The sequence below is a fragment of the Drosophila santomea genome, chromosome 3L, assembly GCF_016746245.2.
Source record: "Drosophila santomea strain STO CAGO 1482 chromosome 3L, Prin_Dsan_1.1, whole genome shotgun sequence".
NCBI classification, from domain to species: Eukaryota; Metazoa; Arthropoda; class Insecta; order Diptera; family Drosophilidae; genus Drosophila; species Drosophila santomea.
In genome coordinates, this window is record NC_053018.2 from 6,561,710 (window position 1) to 6,579,090 (window position 17,381).

A 17,381-nucleotide genomic window follows, 5' to 3' on the forward strand; every position below is an offset into this window, starting at 1 on the left:
CAGGACATGCACATGAGTGCATCGCCGTTTGATTGCCAAGCATGTGTGGTGTGTGCGAAAGGATAAAGGATAACCTGAGGTGGGCCATGATGGGCAGTTGCTTTGATCCTTGATTGGAATCGGCCCACTTGGGGACGCAGCTGGTCGCGTGATTGATGGCCAAGACACAGATTCCACAATTCCGCATCACTGATTGCTTTAATCGAGTCCCAAAGTCTGAAGTCTGAGCTCCAAATTAAATGGTGTCAACTTTGCGGCGAGTACACCATAAAAACCGATGACCATAACAGATAAAATGCTTTTTTCTTTATGTTATTGCGGCCAAGTTGCAGAGCAAGCGCAAAACAATATTTAAATTTCAAAAGTTTGGAATGTACCAGTTAAATGAAGCAGAAGCAAGATTGTTGTCGCACAGAAAGCATTTTGAATCTGCCTTTCTGCATTGCGCCGCTCGAAAGTCAGAGGAAAATAAATGTTTAACACTCGAAGGGGATGGCACAGATGAAAAATGTAGTTAGCACCCAAGGCTGACCACGCCCACCAAATCGAATTGACACTCATGGTGGACACATTTTGGAAATTGATCCCCGGGACGTGCGGCATACAACTAGCCAAGAGTTGCACTCATAAATCATAAATCAATAGGAGCGCAAAAAAAACCAACCCACTTCCACATCTGAACCCGGCTAATGATGTCTTAAAAAAACGATTCGGCAACCAGTCATGTGACAGCAAATGGGGGGGCCATCGATGTCCTCAGGTCAAACGCATTATCAAAATTGCCGTTTCAGCTGCCGAGGCGATGCGCGCCAGCCTGGGAAATTGAATTTCCACGTCCCTAAGTGGCCAGCATCGGGCAGAGTAACAATATTTTTCCAAATCGGCTTTAAGTCATGAAAAGTAATAGACAACCCCCGGTCGCCGTAAAAAGCAGATTGCGAGGCGCGTCAGCCGTACAGCCAGGAGACGAAGATTGTGGAACACATGCTGTGCGCATATGATGACTGACGACGGTGATGATGAGGCTGGGCCGCTTATCACGAGGGAACAGCCACACGCACTGGGTGCCGAAAAATTGGGCGAGCTGACGAGCCAAGCAACATGTGAAGCCGGAGGAAGCTAAGCTACCGAAACAAGCTTACATTCAAATTGTTAAATGACTGGGATTCTTCTTAAATATTCGGTAGGCTTGAAATCGTATAAAGGTTTGTTTGTAAAATACGGGGAATTGCCCAAATAGCCCGCAATCAAAAGAGTAATCAATATGTCCAATAAAATAATTATTCAAACTTACGTTAAGGTTAACTATATTCATAACTACTCCAAGTCGTCCGGTATCTCCGAGTCCTCAATCGTTCGCGTCGCTGGTATATACACTTTAAAGGCGAACTTGGACTTGACAAAGGAGCCGGTATTGAGAACAGTGCATCCATGTTGACTGCTGCTAAAGCTCTGGCACGAATCACCCATGACAATCAGATCCGGCAGTGGATACAACCACAGAGCAGGATCGTAGTCCCAGTGCACGGGCATGGCAATCGGATGTATGGGCACCAAGTGACCCTGGCACACAATCGTTCTGGCAAAATGCTGCTCGATCTGCGACGTATCTTCGGGAAAATGCAACGTGTTCCGGCAAAACTTGGCCATTAAATCCAGACGGCAGACAACGATCTGCTGGGTGCAGTACTGCAGACGACAGGGATTCGTGGCCAGCTGAGTGCGTGGCCAGGCCTTCAGCAGACCGGCTGCCAGGCATTCGGGAATGGGAGCACGGGGCAGAATATTTGGTGCCGTGGGATCTTCCGAAGAGGGGACGAGTATCAGATCCGTTTGTTTCTTCAGCTGCTCGCAGCCAGCTGCCAAGCCACCCAAAGCATCCAGGTGATGCCTCAGCTCATGATGATTCCTTGTGCTGGCCGTAAATGGACCCATGAGCACTATTGCCTGCGGCGGGCAGGAATCGTAGCCGACGAACAACTGACGCAGCTTGTCCATGACAACTGGCAGATCCAAGCGAACGTCGGAAAGGAAAACAATGGTTGTTTCTGTGTTGGTGCGCTCCAGTTCCTGCAGTCCGGCCGAGTACTTCAGCAGCTTAGCAGACTCACCGCCCCAGGTGTTGGCGGTGCCGAAGAATGCTCGACTGCTGCTTGCTGGCTCCGCGGGTGGAAAGCCCAGGCCGTCAACTGGAAAAGCATAAAACATTCCTATGATGTAGTTATTGACTACTTCAGGCTACTTACCCTTGAGCACACCGTTGTTATAGTGGCCCTCCGCCAAAACGAAGCAGCCCTCGCAGAAGAAGCCGGCATGGAAACGGGCGCCAGTGAGATCTAACTGCACGCATCCCGTGGGATCCTCCACATAGAACTTGCCCTCCTTCAGTTGGGTTAGCAGTCCCAAAACCACGGCCTCCCGCATCGTCGAGGTGGCCAGCAGGTTCTCAGCGAACTGGAGCTTAAATTTCTTAGCTTGGGCCTCGGCTCCAACGCCATCCTGGATGACGGCGGGTGCGAAGAGGTCGTGTCGCAGCGTTTTCTGTAGTAACATGGCATATCGTTGCTGCATGTAGTCAGATTTCATGCGAGGAGCGGTCAGCAACTGGCGCGGCTGTGTGTCCAGCTCGAATTTCTTGACCCGCTGGTTGTACCGGAAACGGGGCACCGTAAAGGCATCGATCAGGGCAAAGACAGTCTCTCCTTCATCCAAGCCCACTCGGTTAAGCTCATTGATGGCCTTCTCCAGGGCGGCCCGCTCCACATGAGGCGTCAGAAGCTTTTGGCTCTGCAGATTCTCGGTGATCACCGTCAGCCACTTGTCCCGTTCCGCGGCGTCGAAGGGCAGCAGCTGCTCCGCCAGGTAGGAACTGTTCTCCGAGCGGATGAGGAAGCCACATAGCTTGAATGTGTTTGTTATTCGCTTTCGCAGAGGCGGTAAATCCACATCCATTGTTATTAAAAGTTTTTCGCGCGCAAATTAGAGATGGAACTGCTCAATTATCGATATCTGTCGTAAATGTGGGACCAGCATGCATGACAAATTAAATACAGAATTGAAATGCATGCCTAAGAAGTAATCGATAGCTGGCGGGTAAAGAATGGATTTCAAAATAGTTTTAAATGGTTTTTGCAAAATAAAACATGAACAAATACTTAAGGCTACAAAATAAGTATTCAAAGAAGTTGGCTTTTGGTTTTGTAAATATTTATTAAGTCAAATGCGAAAATGCCCCCTAGAGATTGTGAAAAGTATGATGACTTCCTGCTGCTCATTGGCGACTTCGGACCCTTTCAAAAGCGACTGCTTTTTTGGATGATGCCCGCCGCCTTTCTGTTCGCCTTCACCTACTTTGGTCAGATATTCATGATACTGCTGCCTAAGAATCACTGGTGCAGAGTAAGCGAACTGGAAGGATTGCAAGAAAATGAGCAAAAGAATCGTGGCATTCCCAAAAAGTCTGATGGCAGTTACGAGAATTGTTTCATGTACAATATACCCTACAACTCCAATAAGACCAACGATGCGAACGAGACAAGGAGCAAGGTAGCCTGCAACAATGGTTGGATCTACGATCGCAAGGAGGTGCCCTACGAGTCCATTGCCACCGAGTACGATTGGGTGTGCGATAGAGAGGATTTCGGTACATATAGTGTCGTAGTCTACTTCGTGGGCTGCATTGTGGGTTGCCTCTGCTTTGGCTACATCACCGATCACTCCGGTCGCCTGGTGGCCCTATTCCTGGCCAACGCCTGCTCCATGATCGGCGGCTGCGTAAGTGCGGTCTGCAAGGACTTTCCCTGCTTTGCTGCCAGTCGATTTGTGGCTGGACTGGCAATGAACTACTGCTTCGTTCCCATCTACATACTAAGTGAGTGCTGCACAGTGTATAAATCCTTATATCATCACTTCCTTTTTGAATAGCTTTGGAGAACGTTGGCATGAAGTATCGCACACTGGTGGGCAACTTGGCCCTCACTTTCTCCTTCACCTTGGGAGCCTGCCTCCTTCCCTGGCTGGCCTACGCCTTCAGCAATTGGAGGCACTATGCCATGGTCGTTGCCCTGCCGGTGATACTAATGATACTGACCAGTTTGCTGGCTCCAGAGTCACCAAGGTATGTTATGATTAGATTTTCTAAAGCTATATGCACTTCGTCTCACATTGCAGTTGGCTCTTGTCGGTTGGTAAGGTGGACAGGGGAATAGAAGTGCTAAGAGATGCGGCCAAGGCCAATGGAAAAACCATTTCCGAAGAGACTTGGTCGGAGATGAAGGAATGCTTTGAACTCAAATTCGCCAACGAGCAATTGGGAAAGCAGTATACCAGTCTGGATCTCTTTAAGACATTTCGCAGATGCATCGTCCTTACAGTTCTGATCGTTACTTGGATGACGGTGGCCATGGCGTACGATGCCCATGTGCGGGTCGTTCAAATTCTGGACACCGATGTGTTCATAACCTTTTCACTTTCCTCGCTCGTTGAAATACCTGCTGGAATTGTGCCAATGTTCTTGCTAGATCGAATTGGTCGCAAGCCCATGATGTCGGCAGTTATGCTGTTGTGTGCCACATGCAGTCTATTCGTTGGCTTATTGAAAGGGGAATGGTATGTATCAGCAGCGGCCATTGCAGCCAGATTTTTCATCACCATGGGCTACAATGTGGGCCAACAGTGGGCCTCTGAGATACTGCCAACTGTGCTGCGTGGCCAGGGACTGGCGGTCATTAACATTATGGGCCAGATGGGTGCCCTAATCTCGCCAGTTGTCCTCAGCACTCACCGCTTTTATCGAGCTCTACCCATGTTTATAATTACTTTGGTGTCGGTAGTAGGCGCTTCAATAATCTTGGTGCTGCCAGAGACCAAGGGAGCTACGATGCCACAGACATTGGATGAGGCGGAGAAGCGCTGGACGTTACGTTGTAAAGATCGTAAAATAAATGCGGATTCATAAAAACGTTTTAAGGCTTTATAATTGTTATTCCAGTTGAATTAATAAAAAGCATTTTGAAATGGCGCCGTTAGTCCGATAAATGTATAGCCAAGTTTCCCGCCACGGTTCGAGTCTTCGCTGTCAGTGCCGTATGTGGTATTTTTTTTAGCGTATTTAACATTTTGGTGTATGGTCACAGTGGTCAGCACGTGGAATTGAATTTTGCTGTTTATACACTTATTCCCCCGAAATGGATGTTGTTAAGGAAGTTTTGGCCAAACACCAGAAGGAATTGGACAAATACAAGCCAATCACAGTAGAAAAGCATTTGGAATGTCGACTGGACGTTGGCAGCCTGCTGATCACAGATCCCAACGATTTCGATGACCGGGAATTGAGGTAAGCGGCTGTTTCCAGCGAGGATTACGAATGTTTCACCAATTCAATTGTTTTTAGGGCCAACAAAGAGGAGTACCTGACAGCACTGACACGGGAGAACACCCAACTGCTGGTGAATGCCATTTGGGAGCTGCCCACCGAACGGGTGGACGAGAGCATTGTGGCCAAGCTGCCGGAACCCACGACGGTACTGCCCCGCCTACGGAAACCGCCAGGTCCACGTCCGCTCACCAAATGGGAGAAGTTCGCCAAGGAGAAGGGCATCACCAAGAAGAAGAAGGACAAGAAGACCTACGATGAGACCATGGATGCAAGTTTTAGCTCTTTAATCTTCACAAGTCACAATCTAAACGCTTTCATATCTATAGAAATGGGTGCCCACATATGGTTTCAAGCGTGCCGAGGCCGAGAAGGCCAAGGATTGGGTGCTGGAGGTGCCACAGAACGCCGATCCCAATACGGACATGTTCCAGAAGAAGATCGACCTGCGTAACGAAAAGGTGGCCAAAAATGAGATCCAGCGCATGAAGAACATTGTGCGGGCGAAGAAGATCGACATGCCACGCAGTGGTTACTTGGGACCTGAGGCGGCCTCCTCCAGCCAGCTGTTAACGGCCGTCACTGTGGCCAAATCTTCCACAGCCTCGGTCGGCAAATTCCAAAACAAACTGCCCAAGGAGAAGGAGGCACGTGGTCTGGGCATTAAGGAGCTGATTCCTGGCGGCAAACGCAAGGTTTCGCATATCACACAAACGCCCGAGAAGGAGGCCAACCTGGATCTCATCAAGAGCGTGCTGAACAAGAAGCCCAAACTGGACGTAAGCAAGGCGGTATCGATGGAGAAGCGCGACAATCGCTTGGCGTAAGTTCAATTACAAACGTATACTAAACGGAGTATGGAGCTTAACTATATACTTTTCCAACAGACGCGAAGCAGAGGCTGAAAATGAGCCAGGCAAGAAGGGCGGCAAGAAGCCCAAGGGCAAGGGCAGTCGCAAAGCGGTGGGCAAGAAGTCCAAGGGCAATCGTGGTCAGAGGGCTCCAGGCAAGAAGGCGCAAGCCGGTCGCAAACGTCGCTAGGAAGAGTTACACATGCCTTAGGACATTTTAATTAACGAAAAACACTTTACACTTATGCTTAATAAATCTTAGCCATAAGACAAAACATAAACTATGTTCGGTAAAAACGCAAATTCACTGGTGACGTGTGTCGCTTAAGGTATTGATAAACAAAATTACGGAAAACGCGGTTAAAGTTGCGTATGGAAAGCCAGTGAAGATTGGCGGCATTGTCGCGAGGCGTGTGCCAGACGTCTGGGAAAGGAGTGGCTACCAAATGTAGCACAGGAACATCTGCAAGTATAACGGCTGTATTAATGGATTCAGCAAAGGTATATCAAACTTACTCTCACTTAAAAACGGTCGATGATCATCATCGACTAGACCACCGCTAACACGACTTAGAAACATATTGTTATTGCCCTCCAGCTGTCCGGCAGTGCGCAGAGATTTCTCAATCTGCACAAGACTGGAGTGCAGTCCATCGGTGTTCTCGTAAAAACTGGAGAACTTGGGATTCCGCGCCCCAATGAGATCCAGCAGCACCAGCACTTCCTGTTATTGGTTTAGCAATTTTAGCAAGCTGATAATTCACGCAAAGGTCATTGACTCACAATTCTGTCTATATTCCGTGGAGCTAGTTGGCCTGGGCTGCTAGTCTGAGAACCACTGCGTTTGCTGGCCAACTTCGCGGCCAGATGCTTGGAGCCATAAACGGAGTCCGCATCGGTCCACTCCTTGAAAGCCTCCTCGCCATCGAAGAATATGAGCTGGTGGATAAGAAGGTTCGAGTTTGAATAACTAAATGAAACCTTATTCAATGTCTAAAGTATCTTTTGCCATGTAAAACTAATGTATGCCTAATTCCAAATGGAGATTCGAATAGCAAGTATACAACTTGTTTTCGCTCAGGTTTTCTATAGCTGGAGTTCATGGAAAATTTCGTGTAGCCATCAAGGTCTGTGGTAATGGCCGCTAAGTAAGCAACTTACCATAAGTCCCACATCGTTGCGATTGCGAAACTCTTTCTGCAGATACGCGCTCAATGTCTTGGCGGTGTTCAGCAGAATGGCACACGGTACGGCGGAGTCGGTGGCGCCCACGAATCCGGGATCATTGGGAAAGTACTTGCTGTCGTAGTGGCAGGCCAGAGCGAGGAAGTTCTGAGCTTGCGGATTGAGCGTGCCCACAACATTGGCGAAGGTGAGCTCTCCGAAAACTGGTACTCTCTGCTTGAACTCATCCACTTCCGTTTGGAAGCCAAGGCCGTTCAGTGATTGCACCAGGTACTCGCGCACCTGCTCGTAATGTTAATTTTATAATCCCAAGTAATACACTTTAAAACTTTATCACCCAACCTGCTGATGTCCGCGACTGCCGACAACGCGTGGCACCAAAATGGAGTCCAGGGTGCGGTTGAAATGGACCTCATCGTCTCGCCACTGGGATCCAATCTGCAATTTGTTCACATATGTATGTAGTATATAGATGGCTACTTCTGTGATTTCCCAAGTGAGTCACATTGGAGCTCAGTGTTGTTTCGAGACGGGAGACTTACGTTTTCCGTTGCCGCTTGTTGCTGCGATGGCGGGAGGAGGAGGAGCAGCAGCCAGGCGGCGGCAAAAACTACGGAACCGTTCCCCATCTCTACGCTTCGGAGCTCGGCGACGCACTAAAGCGTGCGAACTGCGATCTGCGATCGGCGCCAGAAAAATCGAATCTTTACCGTAGTTTGTACTGTGTTGTGTTGTGGATTCGATGCTTTGATGGCTTTGGCTTTTGTTTTCGTTTTCCGCTGCCTCTTTGGCGGGCAAACCCACTTCGAAAGCTTTGAACTCGCATTCAAGAGAGTTTTTTAAGAGCCAATCATGCTGATGTTGCGGGAGATCCAAAAAGCTTTGGAGCCGCGTTTGTTGGGGAAAAGTGTGCCGACTAATTGATGCTGATAATGATAATTACCTTGACTGTATTAATTATTTTAGATGTATAGATATATTTTGAGAATAACTTACAATATAACTTTTAGTTTTTAAAAATAAGAGTTACTAATTTAATTTAGTCATCATAAAAATCATAATTAATTTCAAAAGTATTTCTCGCTTTCATAAAGACTTGCCACATTTCAAAGAAATTAGCCACAAAAGTGCGCATAATTTTGATCATATTGCGAATGGTGGGATAGTGTAAATTTTCGGCATTATCAGCTGCCGTATAAAGCACATTGGGGAATTCCAGTGGACCCACATGTAGGACTGGCACATCTGTGGACATACTCTTTATAATTTTGTGTAAAGGTTATAGGGCTATGATATTATATTACCAAGTTCGTCGAATGAAATATGATCGTCAAGCAGATCGTTGTCGTAGTGCGTTTTCTTTTCGAACAACAAATGACAGTCGTCGAGTTGTCCGGTTTTCCTAAGAGCCACTTCGATGTCAGCAATCATGTTGTGCAAATCATTGGTAACTTCAAAGTAGCTCAGAAAGGTTTGATTTGGCGCTCCAATATAGCTAAGAGTTACTGCAACAGCCTAGTGAAAGAATAATATATTTCTTCTAATATATTAACTTCATATGCCCACCATGTTTTCCAAGGATATAAATTCATCATCTACAAAGTGCTGTGAGCCCATGATTTGATTGTCGTCATAGGGATCTGAGCTCAAAGGATTGTGCCCATCGAAGAAGATAAACTTTAAAAACCTTTTCTGTAATTAAAAAGTTTTAACGAGTTTACGACTACTCACAGCCAGTCCAAAGTCACTCTTTTTAGACCACTTTTCCATTAAAAGTGGTTTCAAAGTTTTGGCCACGTTAAGAAGAATGGCACAAGAAACAGCACTTTCTGTGGCTCCAAGGAACTCGTCGGTTGTGCCATTCTCTGGCCTTTTGCTGTCGTAGTGACAGGTTAGCATCAGATAAAACCTTGCACCCATATTCCAAAAGCCTACCAAATTGGTAAGATTTACTCCTCCCGCGTGGAATTCATTCCTGAAAGTGGTGAATTGCAAACGCTTCAGCTCCATCTCGATGAAGTCACGAACTTCGTCATGTCCTTGGCTGCCCACATATCGAGGCTTTAGTAGTTTGTCCAACGTTGCATTAAAGTGCTCCTCATCATCAACGAATTCAAACGGTTGCTTTTCAACGACCCAGCGCAAAAGCATTGCATTAAACACCACATATATTATGGTTAGGAACAACGCAATCCTTCCCAGCATTTGGAGAATGACTTCCTGTTGCAACTGGCAGTAGGGAATGAGTTGGATTTTTGCCCAGAAAAACACACAGCACTGAATTTCCCCATAACTAACGCATTCGTCATGAAAGTTAGCAGTTTGTTAGTTAATTAGCAACGACTGTTCCAAGAACTAGGAAAAGTTTGGTTTTCCCAGAATGGGATAAATCCGTGATATGTATCCAACATTTAAACTCTGGCAATGCACTTTACTAGAGGCGCAGTTTCGAATGAATTCTTCATTTATTTTAATTTTAAAAATATTAAAATGAAAACTGTAATTCTTAATTTCTTTTAATTTTAAAAATATTAAAACGAGAACTGTAATTAGAAAAAATGAACTTAAAGATAAACTCAGCTATTATTTTCAGGCCACTTTGACCCGTTTTCATATTTATAGGTACGGATTTCCATTTCGCTCGATGATCGACTTGGGTTCGTCTCATGCTGCTTATATTTCGTCTTGCGAAACATTTTGCTGGAGCGGAACTCGTCCTTCGATAAGGTCCTCAAGCTGGAGCCCTGGTGCCAGTTGTGTCTCGGATGCGATTTTCTTGATCCCGGGCCACAGCACGGCATATGCCATATCCGTTGATTCTTACCGAATTCGGCGCCATCGCTCAGCGTTTCCGGCAGTTCGTGGTTCAGTGTTTCCGGCAGAAACAGAGACAGCAGTCCACCAAAGATACCCAGCACACCCAAAATGATCAGCGTGCTGGATAGGGACTTTTTGGATAGATAAACCACTGGCGGGGACATCAGCATCGCCACAAAGCCCATCGTGTGGATGAAGGCCACTCCTTGGGCCCTCACCACAGTGGGCAGTATCTCGGCGGCCCACTGCAGTCCTATATTATAGCAGATGTTGGCAAAGAATCTACCAGTTAGCGCCGATACCCTCATGTATTCCCGCTGGTGTAAGGTGGCTCCTACCAGGCTGAAAACGCCACTCAACGAGGTATAGAAAAAGGAGCACCAACGACGTCCACAGCGATCGAGAGTAAGGATCACCAGGATATTACCCGGCAACTCGGTGGCACAAGCGATGGTGAAGAACACAAAGATGTTATCACTGTCCAGGACACTGGCCGCCCGCACATGTCCGTCGTAGACCAAGGAAATGGACATCCAGATGACAATCATCAGGATCATATAGCGGGCCATTCGCTTTCCTCTGAATATGGAACACACTGTAAAATCTCGTCCATTGAGCTCCTCCTTGTAGAACTGCGTGCAGCTCGCCTCGAAGAGATCAAGTACTTCCTGGGACACGTACTTCTTGTTCACCTCAATGACATTCTTCAATATCTCCATGGCCTTGTCGATCTGACCCACCGATACCAGCCAGCTGTGTGGATAGATGTGAGCTCTTGGCTTAGAGTGGACACAATTTGGATACCCACCGCGCAGATTCAGGCAGCAGGAAGAAGGAGAACATTGCCAGCACAATGGGTAGGGATGTAAATGAGGAAAATCTTCTCCAATTTCCCGCGGAAAGCGCTATCCACGGCATCAGCATCGTGAATGGGGAGTAGAACAGGGCCAGCGATAGATTGGCCACCAGGGTGCGGTACTTGGGGCCCACATACTCGAGCACTTAAATTAACAAAAGGTATTATAATATTCCAAAAAAAAACTAAAATATATCACATTGTGCACAGTGTGTGTGCACGTTTTTACCCAAAATGTATACCATCGTAAAGCAGGTATCGTAGGAGGCGCCAACTAGAAATCTCGAAACCGCAAAGCTAATGAAGTTTGAGGACATCGAGGTGGCCAGGCTGCCAACCAGAGCCAGGAAGCAGCTACTGACCAACGCCGCCACCCGTCCACAGTGATCGGCAAAGTGGCCATAGCCAAGTCCGCCCAAAATGGAGCCCAAGAAGAAGATGATCTGGGCATAGGTGGCATACTTGTCGTCCTCGCACAGCCAGCCAAACTCCATGGTGGCCGATTTGAAAGGTCTGTCCTCTTGATCGAAAACATAACCCTTCCGGCAGGGAATCGTGGACAGCGAGGTGTTGATATAGGCACTCTGATTCTCAGCAAAGTGGATCTTCGTGTAGTTGGTGTCGTACATCCGGCAACGACTGTATGAGCCATCCTTCTCCTTTGGTATGGACAACTGCTTGCGCAGCTCCAGCGGCGTATGCGAAAGTTCCGGCACAAAACAGTAGTACTTCGGTGGGCTCAGGCACATGAAGATCTGGCCCAGATACACGAAGGCGGTGATGAAGCAGAAGGGTATCATGAACAGGAACAGCCTAATCTGGAAGCGGCCAAACTGGCCGATCATCGGCAGGAGATCATCGAAATCTATGTAGTCATCCGTCACCCACGATCGTCGTGGCAATGATGTTTCCGATCGCTTCTTGCCCCAAAAGAAGCCATGTGAAGGCTCTTCATCCTCATCCGGCTCTACGTAGGTCACCTTGACCTTCTCCAACGAGTCCACCTGAACTCCAATGTCCACTTTGTCCGGCTCGTTGTTATACTTTCTGCTGGGATAGGACGCTGATTTAACTAAAACCCAGTTATAGCATCGCTACCTACATCTTGGTGAGCTCTGACTGCTGCTCCTGATCCCTGCGTTCCCTCTTTTTGGGCACGTCATCATCTTCAGTCGATGCATTTTCATTTTCGTCATTAGCCATATTGAAACACAGGGAAAAGTTGAGTATGTGACTTATAAACCTTGGCTTCATGTTTGAAATGAAATCTCTGTAAAAGTAGCATCATTTGCTGACACAGAAAAATATTTAAAAAATATATATACATAAATATATATAATATACATATATATACAAAATTAGTCTTTATATGTCTTTAGTATCATCGCGGGCACATTAATTCATGTTAAAACTACTTAATCAGCTGTGACTGGTTACATTTTCGCCATTCTTTTCCACGAATGACTTGATGCTTTTCCATTTCGGTGCCCAAGCTACTTTTCCTTTCATTTCCGTTCCGGTGGCAGCAACTGGAGCACGAAATGGGCATTGTCATGGACTCCTCCACTCCGCCACTTCCTCCTTGTCAGTTTGATTCCAAGGACCGCCTGCAGTGCGTTTTCCACGTTAATTAAATTGAGTCTTTTATCCAATAGAAAGCTAAGCCAATGCAGTAATTTGCGGTATTGGCTAAGCCCACACAGTTTGTGGTTAATTGCAGGAAAATTCGGTTTGTAGCAAGGACCACAATGCAAGGATTTCCTATACCACCTGTTGCTGTGGTTCGCCTGTAGATGGCGCATGCGTTGCCAGCAAAATCTCATGCCCCACAAGCATTTTCGAACTTTCATTCATAAAACTTGTGTGGGAGTACCTTTCGAAATTGAAAGCAATGTGGTTGCCATCGCCTAAGGAGTACTAAGCCAGTCCCGATGCGACTTTCAATGACGGCGGTTCTACACGGATTTTCGCGTCCTGTCATCCTGGCAGCCCACACTGCGGACCATCTAACTATGCTCGGTCATGCCACATAAATCAGTGTCATAAATCTGCGCGTCTTGTGTATGAAATTGTGTGGCAGTGCCAGTGTACCGCAAGCAGCCACAAGAAATTCTAGATATTTATCTGGCGAGTGTCAAATAAAAACTTGTCTAAAGAAAAACAACTAAAGCAAGCAAATTAACCGTTTGGCGGGAAACGAAATAAAAGTGAAATCCCAGCGGGTGAAAGTGAAGAAAGTCAAGTGAAAGTGGCGGCTGCCGTTCCCTAAAAGAAAAGCAAAAAAATCAAATAAAACAACGTTAAATCTTCTCCTGTGTCAAGCGTGTTTGGAATGCTCATCCGCGAGGCGTGAGCTAGTGAAAGATGGCCATCCTGGAGTCTTGTTGCTTTTGGAAGGATGTGCGGAGTGGCAGCTTTGCCTGCGCCATCTACACGTTGGTGGGTTGCTCCTCATACACTCGTATATGAATAATTTCTAGAGATAAGGTTTTGTGGCCTGGAGCTTGAAGCCTGAGTAAATATATCAAAAATTCCCTTGAACTTTTTCTGCCAATTGGCAAACAGTGGAGCGAAGTTTATTGGCCTCGCCAAACTTTTTAAGCCAAAGCAACCAAAACTTACCTTTAATACTTACCTTAATAACTATGTGTGGTTTTAAAATGTAACTTTTTCGAGTGATTCAAACCAGTTGCATTAACCCTTGCACTTGACCTCCTAAAGCTATATGCTATGTAAAAAAGATTTATGCTTTCTTTAAGGACCTTAATTAAGTGTTTTTCGAGTTTTTCTTTAACACGCATAAATTTAAAGTCTCATTACAAACATTTCCGTGCTCGTTAGAGTACTTTTCCTTTATTGATTGCTGTCGAAACCCCGTAAATTAGAATGATTAACAGCTCAACTATGTGAAATACATACCCAAGCATACATATTAACGCGTTGAGCTGCATACTTCTTCAGCAATTACTGAATTCAATTTTTAACTTGAAGAAACATTTTCGGGGAATGATGGAGGGAACACTTTTGGGTCTTTTTCCGAGTAAACAGGAAACGTGTGCCGCAATTTACGTTTACCCACGGAAGTTCCAAGTATTTTCTCACAATTTTCCCCATACAGGTTTACTTTGGCTTCTCGACGCTGATGTTTTTGTTCTACCTTATCGAGGAGCAGGACTTTCTGCTCGGGAACCGTGCTCGGCCGTTGGGTGAAAGTCTACTGGAGAAGGGTGATGTGACTGTAGGTGAGCATACCAATGGATACCGTAGTGTGGAAAGGATACTGCATCCGACACGGGCACTTGTGCCATGCGAGCAACTCAATTACATGTGATTAATGCCTCTTGCAGTGACTGTGATATTCAACGTTTTGTTGCTCTTTTGCTCCATACTGATGGTGCTATCGTCGGTTCTGCTCATATTGGGCCTTCAGCAGGTGAGTGTGTTACTTCAATGCAATCGCCGGGCGAAAGACATGAGTTCCGTATAAAATTACAGAACAAGAGACATTTGCTGATACCCTGGATAAGTTTCATGCTGGGCGATCTGCTCATCGAGGTCTGCCACCTGGTCCACTTGGCTCTCGCCCGTCGCGTCAAGTTCGATCCGATTGTGGGTTTCATCTTCACCATGGATTTCTTCCTACTGTGCCTGAATGTGAGTTCAATGCCTAAGAGTAACCACATTATGTTTGAATGACCTGTAATATTCCTATTCCGCTCTCAGCTTTACTGTCTGCTGTGCGTCATCTCGCAGTACCAGACGTTTCGCTCCCAGCGAGCGGAGATGCGACTGGCGGCCTCGGCGGCATCGGTAGGTATTCTTCGGTGAATGTGTTGTGCCACTCCCAAGTATGCTTACTTGCCCTCCCCCCTTCCCAACTGAACACCTGAACACCTGAACACCGTGCTGTGTGCCTCATTCGTCAAACCCAAGCCTATTGTGGTCTTCACAGCAGCGGAGAAGCTAACCAAATCGCAGCAGCAGCTGCAGCAACCGCAGCAGCAACAACAGCAGCACGCTGATGCACTGCAGCAGCTGGAGACGGACAGAGCAAATGGCAAGCGGCGACGTATGCTCGGAGCAGCCAGTCCGCTAATAACTTCGCAGCGGCTAACCAACTTCTCCACCATCACCGAGGAGGAGGAGCAGCAATCCCGCACAGGTGCGTCCATGGGCGACTTGGCCATGTAGTTATTTTCAATTAACCTCACTTGGCTCACATCCATCTAGACCACCGTGCGGAGCAGCCAACTGGACAGGAACTCGGCTGCATACCAATTTTCACACTGGCTTCCAGTCCAGCTCATTGCAGTGATGCAACTCATCACTAAGATTACACGATTACACATTGCTGCTGAGATATAAGATATTTTTACATGTTAATTAATAAAGGGAAATGAGATTTCAAACAGGCATATAGCAGACTTTGACAAAAATGCTTTTACAGTTGAAAACTTTCGTTGACATGCGTGTTCCATGGAAACCAAGCTACTGTATCAAAAATAGGGGGATGCGAAAAGGATTCCAGGATGTGTCCAATGCCTACCACATTTTGGTTCCCAGTTTTGAATCTGACGCCCTAACTGGCTTTTTATTCGTTTTGAAGTTGAAGTTGAAGCTTTAATTATTTGTATTAATATTTATTTAATTATTGTATCACTTTTAACCACCTACGAATAAGGTATTGCCATTACTAGCCAAGAACGCCAATAAGTAGGCAACGTTTTGCACACATAGGTTGCAGGATGGTAAATGCATACTTCTACGCTCCTAATATTTTGTCTTGGAATGTTAGTCATTCCAAGTTAGTCAGGCTTGCCTGTACTTGCTACGTAAATTCCGGTACTTGACAATGACAACAGGATGTAAGCTCCGTTCGAGCTCGAGTGCTTTGCCAAGTCAAACTGTTCAGCAACTGGAGGAGGAGGTGACCCTCGGGTTCAGACGTTTTGAAATAATTATTCAAATGCCTGAGCCTCAGCCGGTCAGACAGCCTCAGGTCGAAATAACCCTAAAACAACAAGGGCACAAGGGTAAAATGGACTTTAAAAACGTAATTAGCATTTGAAAAATGCTGACCCGCCCATGAAGGATGCCACATTGAGGGCGGGTTAACTGGTTTTAATTGCCGTCTAATATTTTTTAAATTATGCTCTTAAGCGCTTATTAACTTCACTGGAATGAACATACAAAAAAGGCAGTTTCCACTGCAATCCATTACAACGGCTAGCACGAGTCCTGTGAAGGACCACCGAGGACAACAGAGCAAAGCAGTGGCGTCATTAAATGGCACTTAATCACCGGACTAAATTGGCCCTGTTAATTAAACCCTCAGGTGGAGATGCAGGGCCACATGACACCGGATTGCTGCCTTGAAGCGGATGAGTGGTTTAGGATCTGACAAAGAGTTCCTGGTGGAGAAGCCACACCATCCGCAAACTGTTGTCCAACTTCCGGTGTGTAATGTGCCAGTGCCACCAAAACACTGACAGAAACGCATGCACTTTAATTTGTAAAAATTCATAGGCTAACAAAAACACACATTTTAAGAAATTGCTTAAATTTTTTATTATTTCAAAATTCATAGGCTAACAAAAAACACATTTTAAGAAATTGCTTGAACTGTTTATTATTTCAAAGAGTTTTTAAACACACAGTATACTTGCTCTAAGAGTAAGTCATCATTTTTGTTCACAAGGTATGTGCACATGTTCCTGGACGCTGTGGTAACTCCCACTCTGAGAGTTCGCACAACTGTTATTAGTTTTGTGAAAAGTCGTCCAATATTGACAATGCCACGGGCAGCCACGGCAGACTTCATACATTTCGGTGGCATGCTACTTGAAAACCCACAAGCCAAAAATGTGCGGACATTGGTCAAAAGCTACTGAGTCGGAAAAAAACTAAAGCCTAATGGATTCCTAAGTGGCGGAATGCAGTGTAAAGTCTGTTAGATAAATATCGAGTTCCTTTGCAAACATAATTGATTAAGAGTTTAAATGCTTTTACATTGCTTTTCTATTTTGGTGTTATTGTTGCATTAAATTCTTAGACAAATACAAAGCAAAAAGCTAGGTAAACTATAAAGCTATAGAGCAAATATTTGTAATTGCAATCTTTCTGCTTGGCAGCCTTTTTCCGCCTTGGATGAAATTAATTCAGAAGCCATGTAATTACTCTTTTCTGGTGTTTTGTGCGTGCAATGAAATATTTGATGGCAATTAGGATGCGGAAGTTCATGTTCATTTTTATGCTCACAAAGTGAAATAAGTCCTGTTGATTATTACGTTCTTAAAAA

General features: G+C 45.9%; 7 protein-coding genes across 12 annotated transcripts in view; 3 read left to right on the top strand and 4 right to left on the bottom strand.

Annotated features, from left to right (window-relative positions):
* Positions 1–2,999, bottom strand: part of LOC120447922 (DNA polymerase epsilon subunit 2) — an 85,132-nt gene extending 82,133 nt beyond the window's left edge. For 2 of the 3 annotated variants that reach the window (XM_039629578.1, XM_039629581.1), the window contains exons 1-2: positions 2,247–2,999; positions 1,295–2,189 (exon numbers count right to left, since the gene is read on the bottom strand). In XM_039629578.1, coding sequence (XP_039485512.1) covers positions 1,318–2,189; positions 2,247–2,952 — 1,578 coding nt within the window. In that variant the 5' untranslated portion in view covers positions 2,953–2,999 and the 3' untranslated portion in view covers positions 1,295–1,317. Of the gene's footprint in view, positions 1–1,259; positions 2,190–2,246 lie in introns of those variants that run through there. The other variant, XM_039629580.1, reaches the window with a different exon arrangement.
* A 226-nt stretch (positions 3,000–3,225) lies between these two features.
* Positions 3,226–5,089, top strand: LOC120449160 (solute carrier family 22 member 13). The gene is made up of 3 exons (XM_039631500.1): positions 3,226–3,871; positions 3,925–4,117; positions 4,171–5,089. Exons 1-3 carry the CDS (start codon positions 3,229–3,231, stop codon positions 4,955–4,957), a joined length of 1,623 nt encoding a protein of 540 aa, XP_039487434.1. The 5' UTR covers positions 3,226–3,228; the 3' UTR covers positions 4,958–5,089.
* A 31-nt stretch (positions 5,090–5,120) lies between these two features.
* On the top strand, positions 5,121–6,506 carry LOC120449158 (ribosome biogenesis regulatory protein homolog). The gene is made up of 4 exons (XM_039631498.1): positions 5,121–5,335; positions 5,393–5,645; positions 5,704–6,197; positions 6,262–6,506. The coding sequence occupies exons 1-4, from the start codon at positions 5,187–5,189 to the stop codon at positions 6,413–6,415; spliced, it is 1,050 nt and encodes a 349-aa protein (XP_039487432.1). The 5' UTR covers positions 5,121–5,186; the 3' UTR covers positions 6,416–6,506.
* LOC120449159 (glutaminyl-peptide cyclotransferase) lies at positions 6,417–8,110 on the bottom strand. The gene is made up of 6 exons (XM_039631499.1): positions 7,953–8,110; positions 7,753–7,848; positions 7,387–7,692; positions 7,009–7,164; positions 6,742–6,949; positions 6,417–6,688 (listed from the first exon to the last, which is right to left on the bottom strand). The coding sequence occupies exons 1-6, from the start codon at positions 8,037–8,039 to the stop codon at positions 6,507–6,509; spliced, it is 1,035 nt and encodes a 344-aa protein (XP_039487433.1). The 5' UTR covers positions 8,040–8,110; the 3' UTR covers positions 6,417–6,506.
* Positions 8,111–8,367: 257 nt separating this feature from the next.
* On the bottom strand, positions 8,368–9,647 carry LOC120449161 (glutaminyl-peptide cyclotransferase). Of its 2 annotated transcripts, XM_039631502.1 has the most exons (5): positions 9,346–9,487; positions 9,142–9,286; positions 8,977–9,087; positions 8,715–8,925; positions 8,435–8,655 (listed from the first exon to the last, which is right to left on the bottom strand). In XM_039631502.1, the coding sequence occupies exons 2-5, from the start codon at positions 9,178–9,180 to the stop codon at positions 8,450–8,452; spliced, it is 567 nt and encodes a 188-aa protein (XP_039487436.1). In that variant the 5' UTR covers positions 9,181–9,286; positions 9,346–9,487; the 3' UTR covers positions 8,435–8,449. The 2 variants fall into 2 exon arrangements, with proteins under 2 accessions (XP_039487435.1, XP_039487436.1); XM_039631501.1 differs by having other exon boundaries at positions 8,368–8,655; positions 9,142–9,647.
* A 339-nt stretch (positions 9,648–9,986) lies between these two features.
* Positions 9,987–12,325, bottom strand: LOC120448551 (beta-alanine transporter). Of its 3 annotated transcripts, none has more exons than XM_039630605.1 (4): positions 12,186–12,325; positions 11,313–12,130; positions 11,036–11,228; positions 9,987–10,980 (listed from the first exon to the last, which is right to left on the bottom strand). In XM_039630605.1, exons 1-4 carry the CDS (start codon positions 12,284–12,286, stop codon positions 9,987–9,989), a joined length of 2,106 nt encoding a protein of 701 aa, XP_039486539.1. In that variant the 5' UTR covers positions 12,287–12,325. The 3 variants fall into 3 exon arrangements, with proteins under 3 accessions (XP_039486539.1, XP_039486538.1, XP_039486541.1); XM_039630604.1 differs by having other exon boundaries at positions 11,313–12,133; XM_039630607.2 differs by having other exon boundaries at positions 10,798–10,958; positions 11,313–12,133.
* A 1,103-nt stretch (positions 12,326–13,428) lies between these two features.
* LOC120449014 lies at positions 13,429–15,450 on the top strand. The gene is made up of 7 exons (XM_039631292.1): positions 13,429–13,522; positions 14,202–14,325; positions 14,431–14,516; positions 14,579–14,737; positions 14,807–14,893; positions 15,017–15,245; positions 15,314–15,450. The coding sequence occupies exons 1-7, from the start codon at positions 13,448–13,450 to the stop codon at positions 15,412–15,414; spliced, it is 861 nt and encodes a 286-aa protein (XP_039487226.1). The 5' UTR covers positions 13,429–13,447; the 3' UTR covers positions 15,415–15,450.
* Positions 15,451–17,381: the final 1,931 nt, after the last annotated feature.